Source organism: Balaenoptera physalus, assembly GCF_965194825.1.
Source record: "Balaenoptera physalus genome assembly, chromosome: 15".
Lineage (NCBI taxonomy): Eukaryota > Metazoa > Chordata > Mammalia > Artiodactyla > Balaenopteridae > Balaenoptera > Balaenoptera physalus.
The window spans coordinates 17548932-17569547 of NC_138894.1; the positions used below are offsets into that span (position 1 = coordinate 17548932).

At 46.7% G+C, this 20616-nt stretch overlaps 1 protein-coding gene and 1 pseudogene across 2 annotated transcripts in view; one reads left to right on the forward strand and one right to left on the reverse strand.

The window, feature by feature from the left end:
• TRABD2A (TraB domain containing 2A) overlaps window positions 1–20616 on the forward strand; it is a 59844-nt gene that overhangs the window by 30499 nt on the left and 8729 nt on the right. The window contains 2 exon segments of the mRNA XM_082425942.1: window positions 14097–14243; window positions 17776–17950. Coding sequence (XP_082282068.1) covers window positions 14097–14243; window positions 17776–17950 — 322 coding nt within the window.
• On the reverse strand, window positions 1240–12675 carry LOC309643294 (small ribosomal subunit protein uS5 pseudogene; annotated as a pseudogene). The gene has a single exon. The product of its transcript is annotated as a small ribosomal subunit protein uS5 pseudogene (transcript).

Consider the following 20616-nt stretch of genomic DNA (forward strand, 5'->3'; position numbering starts at 1 on the left):
AGGGGAGGAGAGGGCTTGGAGGGTGTGCAGGAAGGCGGTGGCAGGGATTGCAGAAGAAGAGGCCCAGTCTGCCTGGTGCGTTCTTCCAGGTTCCCTCGCTGTCCTCTCCTGGTATTCAGGAATTGTCATCATTTACAAAATGACACTTCTTCAGGTCGGAACATCCCTGAAAGTCAGTTTCTCTGGTCCTTATGCTTGAATCCTTTGTCTGAGAAGAACTCAGGTCCAAGTTTTGAGAAACACCTTTCTCCCCCTGAAAAGCACACCTCATGTTCAGAGAAGTTCGTGGAAGCTTTAGTTCCCAAGTCTGGCACCATCTATTAACATGACAGAAAAGGAGCAGGACCTTCTCCGTCGTCTTGCCATGAGGGGTCGGTCTAGACTCTTCCAAGAGCATAGTCCCCTTTCAGGTAAAGAAGTAGAAGCGATTTTTAAGAGTGGCTGGGAAAGGGGGAAACAAATGAGCTTGAGGGGGACGTCCTGACTGCCTGGATACCCAGGTGAGGTGGGAGAGGCAAGGACCAGAAATCCTCAAGGTGTCTTGAAAAATTATGCGGGCGGAATGTTCTGAGGATGAGAGAGATCTTCCCCTCTGCTCCCCAACTATACTTCAAGGGACCGAATGGCTCTCAAAAGTGAACTAAGAAAAAAAGAAAACGCAACAACCCAACGCCCCAGAAGGTGAGGGCTGCGCCTGAACAGATGCCAGGGGCTTTGTTTGAGAGCTGGGCGGCTGGGGGGTGGTGAGGTGGGGCTGACGGGAGCCGCATAATGGGTGGTGCCTTTCATATTCAGAGCAGCCCTTTGATCGGAGGGCGATGAAAGTGCTGGAAAGTGGAGAGGCTCGATGGGGGGGGGGGGCTTTATCTTCTACAAAAAAGGCATCTGCCAGACCCCAGCCCCCTCCCCCGCCCCTTCAGCCTGTGGGCTCCCACAACAATGCCCCAACTGGGACCTGGGTCTCCCCACAGCTGAAGAAGTCTCGGGAAAGAGAAAGAAGTCTGCTGCACGTGTTGGACAGAGAGTTTAATGGATTCTTTCCACAAGCCCAGAAAGAAAGGGAGAGAGAAGAGGGGATGTGGGGAAGCAAGGGGGGAGTGGAAAGGGAGACATGGTGGGGAGAGCGGGGAAGGAAGGGTGGCATTTGAACACTGAATTAAACTGTCAGGTAATAAGCTTGTTACTTCTTCCAGTGAACACAACTGTTCAGAAGACAGTGCAGATGGGGTGAGTATGTGTCATTGGAGGGAAGGGTAAGAGTATTCAGCTGACAAGACATGGTTTTGGGTGGACTGATAATTTTTTTTCTAAAAGACAGTATAATAAAAGACAAACACTAAAGTGAAAGCAGAAATCTGTCTATCTAGCTGTGTTTTCGAAGGGGAAAAGTAAGTCCCTTTAAGTCTTTGCACTGTTAGAAACTTCATGCTAATTGGAGCTTTATCATAACTGCAATAATTTCCACTAGTTCTTCCTTTCTTGCTGTCTCTTACCCCTCATACAATCTCAACTAATGCAGATGAAGAGACTTGAAACAAAACAATTGCTTTTTGGCCTGGAGGTGAGTATTTTCTGCTTGTGGATGATTTTTTGAGTCTATTCTGTGGGGTAGATGTACTCTTTGGGTGTAAATCTCATGGCTCAGCCAGTGCTATACCATTGAGTCAGATGTCCACCCAGGTGTAACTGGCATGGCCTGGGGAGGGAGGGGACAGGCAGAATCACATCATATGTAGGGCTGTCTCTTCAGGGGCTGTGGTTTGTGTAGAGGGTTGGGGGAGGAGGGAGCACAGTGATTTGACACTTCTGGAACACCTAGCAGGAGAAGAAAGTCTGACATAAGAGGATGGTTTTGTGGATTTTTTTCCCCAGTGGTGGAAATTGACCTGACACAGTGATCTGGGTGAGGGCCATTAATTAACAGACATGGAAGGCTCCATGGAGCCTCAAGGCCTGTGCTGATGGGGGGAGAAACAAGGGAGGCAGAGAGGACAGAAAGTGAGACCAGGGCGTCTGCTCCCCTCGCTTCCTGAGATGGAGCAACTCAAGGACTTATAAGTAGATGACCATCTGAGGTCATCACATCCAGTCTCCCGCCCTGTTGGGGGCAAGAATCCTCTCTATGTGGTCATTCCAATTTTTTTTTACAGCTTCATTCACTTTATTTTTCTCATATAAAACTATGTGGTGGCTACAGCTGGAGCCTGGGTCCTCTGCATGGAAACTCTGGTGTGGGTCTTTAAAACATCGTCAGTGAATTCCTGATACGGAGACTTGGTGAACGCTGTCTCTTTCCAGAGATCAGGAGTGAGATAACTGTAGGTCTTGGAAATGGCATCAAAAGTGGCCTTGGCAAAGTTGCCCAGGGTGGCAGTGCAGCCCCTGGCAGAGGTGTAGCAGTCGTCAATTCCAGCCATCATCAGTAGCATCTTGGGCACAGGGGCTGAGAAGATGCCAGTACCCCTGGGACCAAGGATAAGGCACATCAGCACAGAGCCACAGCGGCCAGTCACCTTGCAAGTTACAGTATGGGGCTTGCTGATCTTATCCCCCAGTAGCCTCGCCGCATGGCCATGATGGAGAGCTTGGCCAGAATGGTGGCCCCATGGATGGCACTGGCTATCTGCTTAGAGCACTTGACACCCAAACCGACATGTCCGTTGTAATCCCCAATGGCGACAAATGCCTTGAACCTGGTCTGCTGCCCAGCACGGGTCTGCTTTTGCACAGGCATAATCTTGAAAACCTCCTGCTTGAGGGATGTTTCTAGGAAAAAGTCAGTGATCTCAGATTCCTTGATGGGCAGAGGGAAGAGATAGCTCTCCTCCAGGGACTTGATTTTCAGGTCCCTAACCAGGTGGCCCAGCTTGGTGATGGGGAGGCACTCCTCGTCCTCAGCCTTGCCTCCATGTGCTCTGTGGCCCCGACCCTGGCTGTGACCCTGACCCCGGACGCCGCTGCCAAAGCTTCCGCGGAAGTCACCGGGGCCTCCCATTCCAGGGCCCCCAGGGACCTCTGGGCCCTCCCGCAGCACCGGCGTCATACGCCATTTGGTGTTTTTACAAAGAAGAAGGGTCATTCAAAAATTTTTTTTTTCCACATCTTTATTGGAGTATAATTGCTTTACAGTGGGGTGTTAGTTTCTGCTTTATAACAAAGTGAATCAGCTATACATATACATATATCTCCATATCTTCTTCCTCTTGGGTCATTCCAATTTTGATTGAACTGTCCCAGTGTCAGGGAGAGCTCTGTTACAGTTCCCCAGGGAACATCCTTGTGCCTTAATGAAACAGGAGGGAAAGGGGCAGGGCACAACCTTTAAAAGAATGACATAGCCATAGGACATGATGAAAACTAGTGAGAACCAACTGGGTCCAAGATGGCGGAAGATTTGACTTCCAGTGGACCTTGAGCCTCATTATATGCTCATTGTAATACATTAGCATATGCTAAATGACACACCCACAGGCGCCATGACAGTTTTGAGGCCCAGCATAAAAGGCTAAAAAGTGGGCTGTGGCCCAATTCCTGGAAATCCTCGCCCCTTCCCCCAAATAGTTGGAATAATCCTCCCACTCATTAGCCTATGAAATTACCCAGCCCATAAAAACTAACCACCCCATATTTCGAGGCCTCTTGCTTCTTGCCTTTCGATGACCCACACTCCGTCTTTGGAGTGTGTTTCTCCCAAGGCCTCTCGCCTTCTGAGATAGTGCACACTCTGTCTGTGGAGTGTATTTCTCTCTAAATAAATCTGATTCTTACCCATCACTTCGTCTTCGAATTCTTTCACGATGAAGAAAGAACCTTAAATTCACTGGCGACACTAGCATATTTATTACACACTTGTGCTTGTATTTCTATAGGAGTGATTCCTAGAAGTGGGACATGTACGTTTTCTCTTTTGATGGCTGCTAACAAATTATGCATGTGTGGAAACACACACTGTGTTGATACATACAAGAATGAGTACATGGCAGTCATGGCGAGACAGGGAGCTCAAAAAGAAGGAAGGACTTTCTAATAGTTAAAAATGTCTCACAATAGAGCAGAGCACCTGACTTGGGGTAACAGGTGTTCAAAAAGTAGAGCTTGGCACACTCTGGAGACCACTGGGAACCTCTCCAAGGAGGCAAGTCCCCCACTGGTGGCTTCTGTGGCCCTGAGTCCTTCCAAATACAATGCATTTTCTAGGTGAGGCTTGGAGAACAACAAAGGTTTTGCAGGACCCATTCAGAAGCACTCTGAGCCCATCTCCTTGCAGAGGCTTCCACTGGGCTCTGCTCGCCCTCTGCTGTAGACACAGGCCTATCTACTGTATCCCCAGCTGGGATGCCCTGGATTCTGCTGGGACCCTCCCCTGGTGGCCTCAAGAGGTAAATGAGTTTTTCCCAACAGGTCAGAAGTCTTCCTATGAGCCCAAGGGGGACACCCTGAAGATAGCAAGAATGGCTTGTGGCAAAGCTTTAGGCAAAGCTGCTATTTTGCGTGGTTGAGGACAGAAATCTTTACAGGTTTCAAGGGAAGTAGCCTGGTTTGCTCTAAGGTCTTGGAGGCTCTTGGCGTCACCTTTTTTTTTTTTTTTTGATGTGGAGGACCAAACTATAGTTCTGGGGTGAGGAAGTGACTGTGATGGTTTCTCTCTGGGGTCTTCACCTGGGCCTGAGCTCCCACTGAGTGTTCATGTTTATCCTTTACTGCCCTCTGTGACCTGTTGCCATCACAGGCCCTTTTGTCCTGTCCCCCTGCCAACAGCCATGCCTCAGGGCAGGGGCCCCATCTTCCTCCCCGAATGCAGTTCCACCTCCCGGAGGACGGCTGACTGCAGGGTGGGGGAGGGCTTGCTGCTGCTGTTATTATCATTATTGCTACTACTATTATTGTAAATACATCCTGCTTATCCCTTTGTTGTCCCCTCCAGGCGCTCAGAGCTCTAATATTCCACCACCTCCACCTCTCATCCTCTCTTCTCTAATGCGTCTTGCTTTGCCCTCAGGTGCTGTTAACAGATTGACAGTGAGTGACAAGGACCTGTGTGAAGGTGTCTGTTACCCAGCAGTTTTCCTTTAAGAGAATTGGTTGTTGCTACGGCAGCACAGTAGCTTGGCAAGGTGGCAACCATATAGAAGGCGTTAGAGAGGAATTCTTGGAGCTTCCTGGTGCATTCCCAAAGCCTGACTGAAGAAGGCAGAATGTGGATTTCTTCTGAAATAATGTTTTAAATGGAGGTTTCTAGTTAGTTGAGTGCACAGAACGGCTTATGTTTGTGGAAAAACCGTAGAAACGGTACTGTTTCAGGAGCATGCTGGCCCCATCCACCAACACCCTTGTAGCCCACATCCTTCCTTGTGAGGATATGAGTCAGACTCTGAAAACTATGGTGCGGAGAACTGTCAGTCAGGGTCGGAGGACTGAGCCAGTAACTCACTGCAGCTCTCGGAAGACATTTCATATTTGAAAGAGTTGAATGTGGTCGGTATTCATCTCTTGAGGTTCTTAGAGCTCTGACCCTGACTGAATTCAATCAATCGCTCCCAGCCCCGCCTGCATGTCGGAGTCACCTGGGGGGGGGGGGGAATGTAGGCGGTGCTTCACACTAGCAGAGCTGTCATTACAGAAGCGACCCCTCCAAGGGGGCTAGTGCACGTGCTTGTCCTGGTTTATGTGCAGCTGTTAGGAAGCATGGAGCAGCCCCGGATGCACCGTGTGGACTGATGCCCGGGGGAAAGGAGATGAACAAGCTGCAGAGCGGTGCGTGAGGCCTGCTAAGATTTATGTCCATGATGATGTGATGGATAATGAGTTATAATCTGTGTTTTGGAAAAAAATTGGCTTAGGAGGTTTCTGGGAAAACCAAACCATCCGGGTGTTTGGAAGGGGAGGCTCATCTGAGATCTTGGAGAAATGAACCTGAATCTTTGCAGGATTGTATGAAATCTTCAACTGTAGACTTCTGCCTGGATTTCTCCTTGGGATCTGCCTGAGTCAGCCTGAGCCCAGAGCAGAGGTCCCAGGACATCTTTGGATTAGGGGCAGCGGGGTCATCTCTGGGATGCCTCCAAGGGGCTTCCTGTATCCAACCTGCTTTCTCACTGGAAAGGCGTAGGAAACCTTCATTTTGTCCCTTCTTGCTGTCAGAAATTTCCCTTTTCCTTTTCTATGATTTGCCTTAGTCATTGATTTTACCTTGTGGATAGAAAGTCTCAGCCTGCATTTACTTCAAAAACAATGGAAGTTATCTCTGTTTGCCAAGACCTGGCTTTTTATTCCTTGATTGTTTTACATTACATTGTAATGTATAGCTTCAGTATTTATTTATGGAAAGGTTTTTATTTGACTGCTTAAAGGCCAAAGGAGCAAAAACAAAAACAAAACCAAAAAAAGTGGAGGTGATATCTCTGCTTCTTTCTATCTATCTATCTATTATCTATCTATCTATCTATCTATCTATCTATCTATCTATCTATCTATCTACCTATCTATTATCTGTCTGTCTGTCTGTGTATCTATGTGTCTGTTTTTACATGCAGAGACTATCCTTGGAAAGAGATTCAAGACACTAGCAGCAGTGATTACTTTTAGAGAGGGTGATTGGGGAACAGGAATGGGAGGGAGATTCATTTCTTTGTACTGTTTGAAATTTTTACCATATGCATATTAACTATCTTTTTAAAAAGTTATTTACTTAATTTAGTTATTTTTTGGCTGCATTGGGTCTTTGTTGCTTCGCGTGGGCTTTCTCTAGTTGCGGCAAGCGGGGGCTACTCTTCGTTGCGGTGTGCGGGCTTCTCATTGCGGTGGCTTCTCTTGTTGCGGAGCACAGGCTCTAGGCGCGTGGGCTTCAGTAGTTGTGGCTCGTGGGCTCTAGAGCGCAGGCTCAGTAATTGTGGCGCATGGGCATAGTTGCTCCGCGGCACGTGGGATCTCTCCGGACCAGGGCTCGAACCCGTGTCCCCTGCATTGGCAAGTGGATTCTTAACCACTGTACCACCAGGGAAGCCCCATATTAACTATTAAAAAGAGGGTAGAGCTGAGATTGATATGCTTTATGAGTAGACTTTGTCCTCAAATTCTTTTTTTGTGTGTGTGTCCTTAAATTCTTACACTGAAATACTAATCCCCAGGACCTGTGACCGAGACCTTATTTGGAAGTAGGGTCTTTGCAGATGATCAAGTTAAGGTGAGATCATTGGGGTGGGTACTAATCCAATATGACTGTGTCCTTATAAAAAGAGGAAATTAAGACACAGAGAGACACACAAGGGAAAACGCCATGTAAATATTGGAGTTATGCTGTCACAAGCCAAGAAAATACCAGAAGCTAGGAGAGAGGCCTAGAACCTAACCTCTCTAACACCTTCAGAGCGAGCATGACACCACTAACACCTTGATTCTGGACTTCCAGCTTCCAGAACTGTGAGACAATATGTTTCTGTTGTTTAAATTACAGTTTGTTAAGATAGTCCTAGCTATCTTAGCAACCAGTGCAACATGTGAGAAAATGTTAGCAGAAACTCCAAAGAAAGGAATTGACTGGATACAAGGGGTAGTGGGCAGTGGGGAGTTGACTGGGGAGGAGGTGTGGGGCAGCATGCATGGCCAGGGACCCTCGGCTGGGACCCCGTGCCTGCTCCTTTGCCCTGGCTCCCTTTCACGGTTGCCTGCCCCTGGCCCCCGGCTGGACGTGCTGTCCAGTACACCTGGGCTTTCTGGCTGTCTCGGAACAGTCCTTGTGCCCCACCTACGATCACCTGTTACTGATCCCGCAACGTAGGAGGTTAGGTCATTGACAACGCCCATCAGGATGAACTTCCTGGAAGATGCCTCTGGGGTTAACTTAGCCAAACAGAGTTGTTTCTTAGGAATTTGCTTCTCTGTGAGTCACATCCTGGAACCCCACATTTGTTAGACTGGCCCAGAATTTGCCAAGCACAGCAAGGAGAGTAAACTACATAAGGACGATTGACAGTTGATAATCCTTTGGAGGGGCCCCTGTAGGTTTCTGAGGAAGCTGGGTCTGGCCCTTAGTGGCTTTAGCTGGGGTGACTTTGGGGCTGTGTATTGTTTTCGTGCAGCCGTCATGTGCTCTGTGTCCTCTTCCTTAAGACGTGGAGACTTCCTGCAGGGACATTGGGGTGGTGACCTCCTCTACTCAGGGGCAGACACAAATGGCCACCCTTGCTTTGCACCAGGGGTTTGCGGCAAGGAAGGCACCTCCAGCAGTGCCTCCGCGGCCCTGCCCCTGGTTGGACAGAGCTCTGGTGGCCCCAGGAGTGGACATTGAGCCGAGGTCTGGGCAGCAGAGGTGATAAAGGGCTGCTGTTTGGAGGAGGCAGAGACTCACCTCCTTGACTGTGTGGTGGTGAAAATGGTAGCTAACAAGGGCTCAGAGGCACTGGGTGTGTTAGGCTCCAAGGAAACCCTGGGCCTCACTCAGAGACTTCTTCCTCAGGAAACCATGTTTGGTCTTTCTCCCAGGAGTCTAGTTTGTGTCAATAGAGCTTTGCTCCGTTAAACATAAACTGCACCAGAGGCTTGCCCAGGTCCCTGCTCAGCCACGGAGGGAGGAGTTGGGGTGGCTGCCTTCTAGGAACACCTGGGCCAAACTGTCCCTTCAGGTGCTTCTCTGAGCCTTCCTTTGGCTTTCACAGAATGCGTTTCATGGAACAGATAATGAGCCCTGTGTTTGGTGCTCAGGATCTTCCGGGGAGCACTGTGGGCTGGGATCCTTGCTCTTTCCAGCCAAGAAAACCCAACCCTTCCGCCAAATCTCTTAGGTGGGCACTTGAGGCAGAGTGGTCAGTGGCTTATCCGGTGCTGGCTTTTCATCTGCAAGATGCTTAAGGCCTCTCAGAAGTAGTTAGGCTATAAATAAGCACAGGATTAAAGCCTCCAAGCTTAATAGTTAGAAGGTTGTAGCAGCTCTAGAAGAAAAGACTCGGTGAGTATAGGAAGTTTTGTTAGAGATTTAAAAAGGGCGTTTCTGTGGTTTTTTAGGAAAAAAAGAAAGACTTAGCACCAACTCAGACACATGCACAGTTCACTGTTCACACTTCCTTAAAAGACATGTATTTGTAGTATGGCCTCCTCAGAGTTGCTGGGTGCCACAAGGAAGGACCTCCTTCCTGCCAAGGCAAAGCAGCAAAGGGCTAATCTGGGAAGGGTTTTGATTTGCTTGTGGATGGGCTGTCCTAGCAAGCCTGAAATCATAGAGTGAAAGTTTAACTTTGGGCCACTGCCTCTGGGAGGGTGATGTCTTTCTGTGATACACCAGCCCCCTCCTCCTCCTCCTCTTCTTCTTGACATCACCTCCCGCACTTACAGGTAAAATGAAAACCCTAGGATGGCAAGGATCTTGTCTTTCTTGTTCATTACTGTATCTTCAGTGCTTGGATCAGTAGGCACCAATAACAATTTATTGGCTGAATTAATGAATGGAAGAAGAATGAATGAACTTCAGGAATATTTAGCACTGTACTTGCTGTGATTCTGTTCTTTATTAGTTGACTCAAGAATGACCTTTCATGACACCTTTCAGATCCATTACACTCTCTCATTCTTGATGATGCTTGGTTGGCCAACCACTCAATTTCCAGAATTCTAGGCCAACCCAGGATTACGACTGGCTTTTTGCTCCCTATCTTGCGCTTCCCCCCACGCCCATCCCCAGCCTCTGCTGTCCCCAGATCTTCTGTTGCTTGAGGACCACAGGCTGCCAGGGAACCTTCAGGATGAGCACCATTGGCCAGGTTACTGTTCTGATGTTCTTCTTCCACCAGGGACTCTGTGTAATTCTGAATAGGGACGTGTCTGATATCTTGACTAACTTAATGCACTAAACTCCCCGTCAACCATTTTAATGTCTCAAGGACATTACTTCTTCCTAGGCAAATGGGAAGACTACATTTCCCAGCCCCTTTGAGGATTAGGCAAGGCCATGTGACTACTTCTCACCAATGAATTGTGGGAATTCCAGGCTGAGGCATTTAAGAACTGTAGGTTGCCTACCATGTTGACTCTATTGCCTCCCATGGAAACCGATGGGAGAAGAGTGTCACGAGCTAAACCAAACTGGATTCCCAAGGGACTAGATGGATGAAAGGGCCACTACCTCACTCAGACTTTGTGTGAGCAAGCTACAGACATTTACTAAGCCATTGAAATTTCAGGTTTAATTTGTTATTGTGACAGAGCTTAGCCTATCCTGATTTATACCAGGAGAATATGGGAGTTTAAGAGAATGGAGGCTTGGTAGGCACAAGCATTTAAGGAATAAGCCCAAATGCAGACCTCCCAAAGCTGGCTGAGGGATAAGCTCAAAGAAAACGTGAGTCTCTGGGGGTAAGATTTACTCCCCCCACGTTAGGCCTAATACTCCTCCCCTGCCTCCACCCCCCGTTTACTTTTCTGAGAAGTTTGGTGAGTCTGGCTTTTCTGGAGATGCTCCCTATTTGGCTTGGCTGGGGAAATTTTGCTGGACTTCCTTTATTAAGCGTCCATCCTGCCTCAGACTTCAGTTTTTGGCAGAGTCATTTCTAAACCTTATTCGTTCAGTCAAAATTTATTGAATGCTTACAGTATGTCATGTCCTGTTTGCCAGATGGGAAGGATGCAGAGGTGAGGAGGACACGATTGCTACCCTTGGGGTGGCTACCTAGGGCAATGCCATTAGCGGTGTAATCGAATAGTCACAGGAGGCTCTGGGCAAAGAGGAGATAGTCTCATTGTGCCTGGGAGTTAATGACAGAGGCTTCACGAGGAGGAGATTCTCCTGTTGCTACTTCAAAGGACACGTGTGTGTCTGCCATAGGGATGAGGGTAGGAGAAGCCTTCCAGGCAGAGGGAACCGTGGGCGTGTGCAATCGCAGCAGCGCGGTTCCCCTGGCACGCAGCTGGGGCTGCATCAGCTCGGAGGTACAGATTGTACCGGAGGCAGGGCTTCTGTATAAAATTGGCTTTGGGAGATTGTCTGTGTTACCACTTAATGCTTATTGAATTTGTGTTTTAACGGAGAGTTAAATTTTTACTAAAAAAAAAAAAGCAGAAGTAAAAAGGTTTTTAGAAAAAAGAAAAGTAAAAATCTTTTGACTGGTTAGGCATCAATACCAAGGAAATAATTTGAAAATAGGAAAAACTTTCTGCTCCCGGATGCTCTTGATGGTGTTATTCATGATAGTTTATTTTAAAAAATGAAGACCTAACTATTTCACAATAGAAAGTTTAGCTAAGTGATGGCCTATCACATGCAATGTGAGGCTAAGAACTCTGTCATGTGAGGAGATACTTACACTGTCAGACAAAAAGTGCAGGATACTAATTTTTTTTAAATTGAAGTATAGTTGATTTAGAGTGTTGTGTTAATTACTGCTGTACAGCAAGGTGACACAGTTAAGGATACTAAATATTATGTATAATACAATCAATTGTATAAAAGGTATAGAATAAACTGAAAGAAAATATACTCAAAATATACCCACATGTTGTTAAAAGCAGTTATAACTCGAGTGTTGAAATTATGGGCAATTTAAAACTTCTTTTGTATAAAATTTTCTGTTTTCTAGATGTAGTGTGAGTGCTACTCTTATCTGGGTGAAAAAAAAGCTTTAGTGTGCCTTTCTTTCTGATTCCTTTTCTGCTTCCCCATTTCCCTCTCTCCTCCCTCTTCTAACCCTCCCTCCCTTCTTCCCAATTTCAGACTCCTAGGTCTTTAGCATAAGACTAATAATTTAAATTAGACCATATGACAAAAGTCAGTTACGCTACTTGGTAGCAGCGTACCTCGTGAACAGCATGGTGGTGAAGATCTCGGGCTCTGGTATTGAACTGTTTGGGTTCACACACTTTGTGTGGGGACACTTTGGTTTACTAAGCTATGTGACCATAAGCAAATTATTTAACTTCTTTCCCCCTCATTTCCTTGTTCTTTAAAATAGATTTAACAATAGTTACTACTTTAGGATGTTGAGAGGATTAAATGAGAACAGAAGCGAACTCTTTAGCAGGGTACATAGTCAGCACTCAGAAAATAATGTTACTGGCTTAGTTTTAGTATGCAAACTTATTTAAAGCTTAATCATCAAAAGCAAAGACAAACATCCTAGCAAGTCTTTGTAAGCTTCTTGTCAACAGGTGACCCTTGAATATGTTGAGAGGGGACTGAATAAACAAAGTTCTTATTTAACATATAATGTGGCCCATACAGTGTTCCCCAATTTGCAGACTGGTGAGTCTATTAGAATGAGTGGCTCAATCTTCTCTAAATACCAAGAACACTTTAAAAAAACATTCCAGAATCAATGGAAACTCTTAGAGGAAGGTCTCTTAGCAACAGGTAACCTGGGCTCATCCTGAATGCCTTTAGAACACTAAAGGCATAAGCAGGTGTTTGTGAGCCGATCAGACCCTGGGATCTTGGTTTGGATGAGTTATACTGAGACAGAACGTGTGAAGCCTTAGCCTGGGGCATGGCAAACCTGAGAGGTGCTTCCATAACGCCCCCTCGCCTCCCCTCCAAAGGTTCATTCCTCCAGCTGATTGAAAGCCATTTAGCAACACCCAGTGGTGTGGATAGGTCCTCACTGTATGGCTTTAGAACCCAGGGGCTCATCATGAGTTTCCTCACTTAGACTGAAATTTGCAGACATGCCCATGGATATGTCTGCTTCTGTCAACTCACATCACCAGCAGAGGGGTGGGGAGGGTGGGAACACAGCATGGCTCAGAGGGTCCTGTCCCAAGATAGAAGCGGCTGGTCTGCAGATCCTTGGGGAGCTGACCTCCAGGAGAGGCTGGAGGAGGTGTCTCTGACAGGGATGGGGGCATGTGGAGAGAAGAGAGGAGAGGAGGGCATTTTACAAAGAGGGAGCTGCCCCCCTCCGCATTTGGTTAAGGTGCCTTGACAGGGACAGAGTAACCCAGGGAGGAAGGGGTGTGGAAGGGGGGTGTGTGGCAGGCAGGCTCACGCGCGGTGGCCTGTGGGAAGCAAGGTGACAAGACTCCCATGCTCTTTGCCACTCAGAATGAGGAGGAGAAAGAAGGGGATTGGGGCTGCATAGTGTCATTTGATGACTTGAGACCTGCCATGTGTTATCTCCAGAGAACTGAAAATTTCCTACTGAAGATCTCATGATCAGACAGGTCCCGCCTGTCTGCATTTCAGCCAGAGGGAGAGGGGGAACATTCCAGCAAAGGCAGTATCCTATACACTGACTACTGGGGCAGCTGTCAAAGGTGATACGTCTGTGTCCATACTTGGGCGAATGAGAGGGAAAATGCCACAGTGCTGTCAGGAGCCTTGTAGAGGGTGGCTGGTCCCAATTCCCACCTGGAAAGGTGCCAGAATCCCCGCCTTTCCCACTCTGACCTAGCTCTCCAGTGCCAAGGGGAATTCACTGCTTTGTAAAATTCCTTGAGTCTGGATTGTCCCCAAAGATGTTCCAGTTAACCCTTCTCTTGTGATGTGTGCCTGAAATCAGCTCGGGAAACCCAGCACGTTCTCCCCTCCTCGGGGAGAAGCAGAGCACACTCTAGTGTGTCAAGACTTGGCAAAGTTCATAAAGATAAAAATCTGTTTGATTTTGTGTAGCCTTCATTTCCCCTCTTTTTCCCACAATAACTTCCATTAACATTCCATGGAGCTAATGAATCCATTAGCTGGCAAATGCCACCCTGATGGTTGGAAAAGACCCGTGTGTACTGTGTACAGTCCTGTCCAGTCCTTGATGTAACTGAAACCTGTTGGTTCATGTGTCTGTCTGTGTGTCCCTCCCTGCCCCATCTCCCCACGTCCTCCCAGCCAGCTCTTTGGGACCCTCACCTCTTGAACACTCTCATGGGAGAGTTCCAGATTGTCGGTGTCCCTCTTAAGGCACTTCCCCAGGTGTCATCTGATGGGGGCTGACTTGGGCAGGACTGTCCTCCTTTTCTTTGGACACGGTCCAGGGACTTGCATTCCCTTTTTTAGCAGCAGGTCCATGTCCTTATATAACGAACACAGGTGAGGCTATTGCCAACCATGGACAAAAGAAATAAGACGGCAGCTAATGATTGCTGTGTCAGTGGACTTAAAAGAGACCTATATTTTCTCCACTCAGGTCATCTTTGCCTTAAACCAGACCCTCCTGCAGCAGGAGAGCCTGCGAGCGGGCAGCCTTCAGATCCCCTACACAACAGAGGACCTCATCAAACACTATAACTGCGGGGACCTCAGTTCCATCATCTTCAGCCATGACAGCTCCCAGGTGAGAGCCCTTATCCCCTGCTCAGCTCAGGGTGCATTTAAGTGCAAGAATAAGGACGTTACCTGCCGACACTAGGACATCCTGTGTACAGAGGATCGAGGTCATGAAGGGCTCTAAAAATACAATTCGGCAGATGTAGGTGTTGAGTGGGATGCTGCAGCTAACAAAAGCATTCTTTAAGAAACTTAAGAACTGAGAGGGGGATTTCCCTGGTGGCTCAGTGGTTAAGAATCCTCCTGCCAATGGAGGGGACACAGGTTCGAGCCCTGGTCCGGGAAGATCCCACATGCTGTGGAGCAACTAAGCCCATGCGCCACAACTACTGAGCCCACACACCACGCTACTGAAGCCCTCACTCCTAGAGCCCGTGTTCCACAACAAGAGAAGCCACCGCAATGAGAAGCCTGCGCACCGCAACGAAGAGTAGCCCCTGCTTGCTGCAACTAGAGAAAGCCCGCGTGCAGCAACGAAGACCCAATGCAGCCATAAGTAAATAAATAAATAAATTTATTAAAAAAAAACAAAAAAAGAACTGAGAGGGGCATTGATCAGAGTTAATTCCCAGATGAAGTCAAAGGATGAAGCTTCAAGGGACTTGGCGGCAGGCCCCATGGCTTAGGCAGCAGGCAGCATGAACCAGCCTTCAGAGAGGAGAAGGGGTCTGAGTCTGAAAGCCTCCTTGCTGACTTAGGTAACTTTTGAGAAATGATGGAGCAGAGCTTTGGCTGCAGCTTCCGGTGACTTCCAGAAACATGTGAGCACGATGCAATGGGAAGTGTTCATGGTATTCTTACGGGGGGGGCACATAAGAAGCTGGGGAGGCTGCCAGCATTTCCGGACATGGATTCCATCCTGCAGCACTGCAGTGAGTGTGGCCGAACTGGTGCAGCCGGTGTAGACACAGGACAGGCCTTACCTGGGGGCCACCTAGGGGAAGAAAGTGGCCGGCCAGGGCTCAGAGGATGGCAGCCTCCCTACAGGAGGTAGGATGGATATTTGTTATGCTTCGATCAACAAGCTTCCTGTGGGACAAACCCTGGCTTCCTTCCCTTCCCCACTAAGATCACGTGGAAGTGGCGAGTCCAGCTGAGCTTCTGAGATGGGGGAGCGTGTTGTCTCGCCCACCTTCAGGACACTGGGAAAGAGAGAGGAGGGAGCTGGTGGGTGTGAGGGATGCTGTCCAGGTCTGGTAGATCCGGGGACCCTGTCATAGGACATGTGAGTGAGTACAAGAGGTGAAAAAGGAATGTCCCAGGGAGAGGGACTCACCCTGCAAATATCAAAAGATAAAAGGAACTTTCCAGAAAGTCTAGAGAGGGAGGAAGTAAAACCAAGGCAGAGCAAGCAAGAGGAAGTGGAAAAGAAGAAATACACTAAAAACGGCATAGCAGAGTTTACGGTGGTGATCATTCTTACGTACACCCTGGGTGGGGAAGTGGGGAGAAGGGTGAAGATCAGTTGGGAAATTAAAATTTGACGTGGCAGATAAAAGTTAACATGGGTTGGGAGGTGCTTGGGAGTTAGTTATATGGGCAGATGGCACGGCTGACAGAGCTGTTTGGGGACAGCTGTCTTATGCGTTCCTCTCCTGTGGCTCCTCCACGCCTGTCCTGTTCACGGGGCCCCTGCGGGTGGTGTTGGGTATGGGGAATGTGCCTGCCATTGTGGAATGAGGGCCAGGCACGTGGCCGAGTGGTGCAGGTCGTAGGGCATGTCTGGCATTTAGAAGGTGGAGCAGGATGGCAGGGGGAGGTCACCTTGCACGTTTGGGGCTGCCTGCGTGGAGAGGCTGCTGGTGGAAAGGCACTGCTGTGTGGAAGAGAAGAGATTTTGGGAAACGGAGAGAAGGATCTTACATAAATGACATGATCAAAAAAAAAGATGACAAAGGAGAAGATGAAGGCTCTTGACTTGAAAATGAAAGAATATCATTTCAAGGAAATAACAGAAGGAGAGCTGGTTATCCAGAAAATGGAAATTGATGTCTACATTACAGAGTGTGAAGATTTTCAAAAGGTCTTTTGGAGGGTACTGGAAGTAGGAGAAGGAGGCGGGTACATATCCTACTCTGTATTTGACTAGGGTAATGGTTAACCTTGTTAAATGCCAGGGAGCAGGAGAGGGAGCGGTGGGGGGAGGCCGAGGTTTGGGGCTGGGGAGAGAACCAATGCAACGTGTCAGCTTCGCCTACAGCTACTGTGTTGCAAAAACCACCCCTGATTGTCACAGTTTTGGTGCATTAGCACCCTGTTGTTAGCCAAAATACTGAAACTGGCTAAGATGTGCACTGGAATCAGGTGAAATATTCACCAGTAGGGCAAAGAACAGTGGAGAGAGCGAGAGGGAGAAATGGGAATTGGAGAAATAATGAAAATGTGAAGATAAGCAATTTATAAAACAGTTGAATGTCTATAGAAGTTCGATGTATTTGGTAATTGAATCATAATGGTTGATTCTAAAGTATTTAATTGTGTAAAATTATTTTTATGAAAAAATCATGTGTGAATCAAACAAGTTAAAACTATGGATGTGCTGTGGAAGCATCCCAAGTGTCCACTGACAGATGAATGGATAAAGAAGATGTGGTATATATATATATATATAATGGAATATTACTTGGCCATAAAAAAGAATGAAATAATGCCATTTGCAGCAATATGGCTGGACCTAGAGATTATCATACTAAGTGAAGTAAGCCAGACAGAGAAGGATGAATGTATGATATCACTTATATGTGAAATCTAAAAAAATAATACCAATGAACTTATTTACAAAACAGAAACAGACTCAGAGACATAGAAAACAAACTTATGCTTACCAAAGGGAAAAGAGGGAAGGGAGGGATAAATTAGGAGTTTGGGATTAACAGATACAAACTACTAAACATAATTAGAGAAACAACAATGATTTACTGTATAGCACAAGGAACTGTATTCAAGATCTTGTAACAACCTATATTGGAAAAGAATTGGAAAAAAACTGTATGTATAGCTGAATCACTTTGCTGTACACCTGAAACTAACACAATGTTGTAAATCAACTATACTTCAATTAAAAAAAAACACAACTGTGACGTGCTATGCACAGAAATGGTTTCCTTATAGAAACACGTGGCATCAAACAGAATCTTTTTCTTTTTTTTTTTTTTGGCTGCCCGTGTGGCTTTCAGGATCTTAGTTCCCCAACCAGGGATCGAACCTGTGCCCCCTGCAGTGGAAGCCAGGAGTCCTGACCACTGGACCGCCAGGGAATTCCCCAAATAGAATCATTTAAATGGAACAGAAATACTGTTTGACATAGCCGAAGAGTTCTTTCAGGGCACTTCATTTAATATTTTTTCACTTGGGTTACAGAGAATGATATTACTGTCTGGAAAAATAGCCGGCAGGAGGATCCCAGAATGGTGTGTCACTTTTTACCTTTTTCTTGACAGCGTCTTAACTCTCTGGGCTGGGTGATTTGATGCTCAAATTAAACAGCTTTGTTCATAACTCTGTTGCCCTTAATTTTTTTTCTCTTTATTTTGGTGGAGGTTCCCAATTTTATTAATGCCACGCTACCACCTCAGGAGCGCGTCACTGCTCAGGAGATCGACAGCTACTTCCGCCGGGAGCTTATCTACAAGCGGAACGAGAGAATGGGGAAGCGGGTGAAGGCCCTTTTGGAGGAGTTCCCTGACAAAGACTTTTTCTTTGCCTTTGGAGCCGGTGAGTTGCAGGCTACCTCCCATTAGACCCAGGGCTCTGCTGCTTCTCCCGAGGAGGAGGTGTCGAGGTGGGCCCTGCTATATGGTGAGAGGAGTGACACCTTCTTTGACTTTTTGATGATGTCAGAGTATCCGTCGTGGTTGAAACTTTGCTGGTGCCTGTGACACTAGCTCTCCCTCCACGGGGGGCTCCTGATACAATCCCCAGGCAGGAAGGCATTTCTCCCTCTTCTGAACTGAGCACTTAATCCCAACTTCTTACTGGCACCTTTCTGTTTTTTAACTTCCCTTAAAATTTGTCTGTTTTCTCTCTCCTACCTGACTGTGAGCCTCCTAAGTATAAGGTTGGGGGCTGATACATCAGCTATTATTAACCATGAGTAGTATACATGGAAATACACTGGGAAAATTATTTCCTTTTGTGGGATTTTTGAAATAAATTCTCTTATCTTCTTGAGCGATTTTAACATACCTTTGCAGCCTCCAGAATTAAGGACAGAAATGCCGGAGGCTGGGTAGTGTGCAGAAGTGTGTATTTGCTGGTCTAGGTTTCTTTCAATTCTTCCACTAGCTTCATAAACTTGAACAAGTCACCCCGCTTAGTTTTTTTTTTTCTTACCAGTAAAATGCGGGGATTGGAGAGAAGCACTTCTGGAATAGCAGTGAGTGATCCAGTGTAATCTCCTTATCTCACGATCCTTAGCTTACTTTCATCTGCAAAACACCTACCCCCCTTCTTTGCCATATACGATAGCATTCACAGGTTTTAAGGATTGGGATCTGGATATATTTTGGGGAACCGTTATTTAGCTTACCACAACATCTGAAACTCAATTAATGTAATATCCCATATTAATGGAATAAAAGACAAGAATCACATGATCATCTCAATGGATGCAGAAAAGCATTTGACAAAATGGAACTCTTTCATGATAAAAACACTCATCAGACTAGGAATGGAAGGGGACTTTAACAACCTGTTAAAAAAGTTGCTATGAAAAACCCATAGTTGACATCATATTTAATGATGAAAGACTGAATGCTTTCCTCCTAAGATGAGGTACAAGACATGGATGTCTGCTCTCACCACTTCTCTTTGACATTGTGCTAAAGGTTCTAGCCAGGATAATTAGACAAGGAAAAGAAATAAAAGGCATTCACATTGGAAAGGAGGAAGTAAACCATATCTTTTTTCATCATCTTGTGGATAGAAAATCCTAAGTAATCCACAAGAAACACCTATTAGAACTAATAACTGAGTTCAGGATACAAGGTCAATATACAAAAACCAGTTGTATTTCTATACCCTAGCAGTGAATAATGCGGAAATGCAACTAAGAAACCAGTTCCACTATATTCAATATCTTGTAATAACCTATAATAGAAAAGAATCAGAAAAGAATATATACGTACATATATTTACACATACATACACATTTATATATACATATATATATAAAACTGAATCACTTTGCTGTACACCTGAAACTAACACAACATTGTGAATCAACTATACTTCAATTAAAAAAAATAAGTTAAAACAAAAGAAACCAGTTCCATTTACACCAGCATAAAAAACACTAAGGACTCAATTTAGGGACAAGCAAGATGCAAAATAAAAACTAAAAACATCATGGAAAGGAATTAAAGAAGACCTAAGTAAATAGAAAGACATTTCATGTTTGTGGATTGGAAGACATAATAAATAATGTTAAGATGACAATATTCCCCAAATTGAGCTACACATTCAGCGCAAGCCCTATCAAAATCTCAGCTCCCGAAAATGTTTTAAAATTAATGGCGAGGGTTGCACCACTTTGTGAATGTTCCCAAAGTCACTGAATCGTACACTTGAAAAGAAAGAATTTTATGTTATGTGAATGATATTCCAATAAAGCTGTTGTAGACAAAAATAAGGGGTCAGGTTCCTGTATCTTGTTTGTTGAAAAATTCTATCATGAAACAAATTGCAGTGTCTGCCTTGGTAGCCCTGGGTGGGTCTGGGAGTGGGTTTCCTCCGCCGTGAGTCCCGTGTTCCGTAGTTGGATTGTGGACCGTGCTGTGTGGCGCCGTGCCCATGTCCCGCCTGTGTCAATGAATGGCTTTCAGCTGTCAGCCCTCACCCTGCAGGCACCCTGACAGGGGTCAGGCCCCAGAGGCCCCTGTGGCTCGTCTCCTCGTGGGGTGATGGCGGTCCTCTGTTAGGACTCAGAGCCTGTGGCTTTGTTCCAGCGGCTCTGGCAGGTCTGCGAAATGGAACAGGCGAGAGCTGGGCACACAAGGCTGCCCGCCCCTGAGTGTGGGCTTCTGCCTGTCACTCCTGCTGGACTCAGCTGATGTTTTAAGAGCTTCCCTGCCATCCGCTGTTGGGATGATGGGGCACTGGGAGCAGGGGCAAGGAGAGGCTTTGAGAGGACGTCGGCCTGCCAGGTGGGTTGGACCTGGGCAGTTTGGAGGGCCATCCCTCCAGACGGGGACTGTGCTGGACACATGGCACAGGTGACACTGGGACACCTGGGCTTGCCTGATTCTCAGTCATGGTTCTTCATACGGCTGCAGCTCTGGGTAGAGACCTCACAGCCCCTGGGCACTCTGGGTATCAGGAGTGTCCTGGATAGCCACCAGGGTGCAGTTGTCTTCGTGGGGCTGGTTTCTCCACCTCATGAG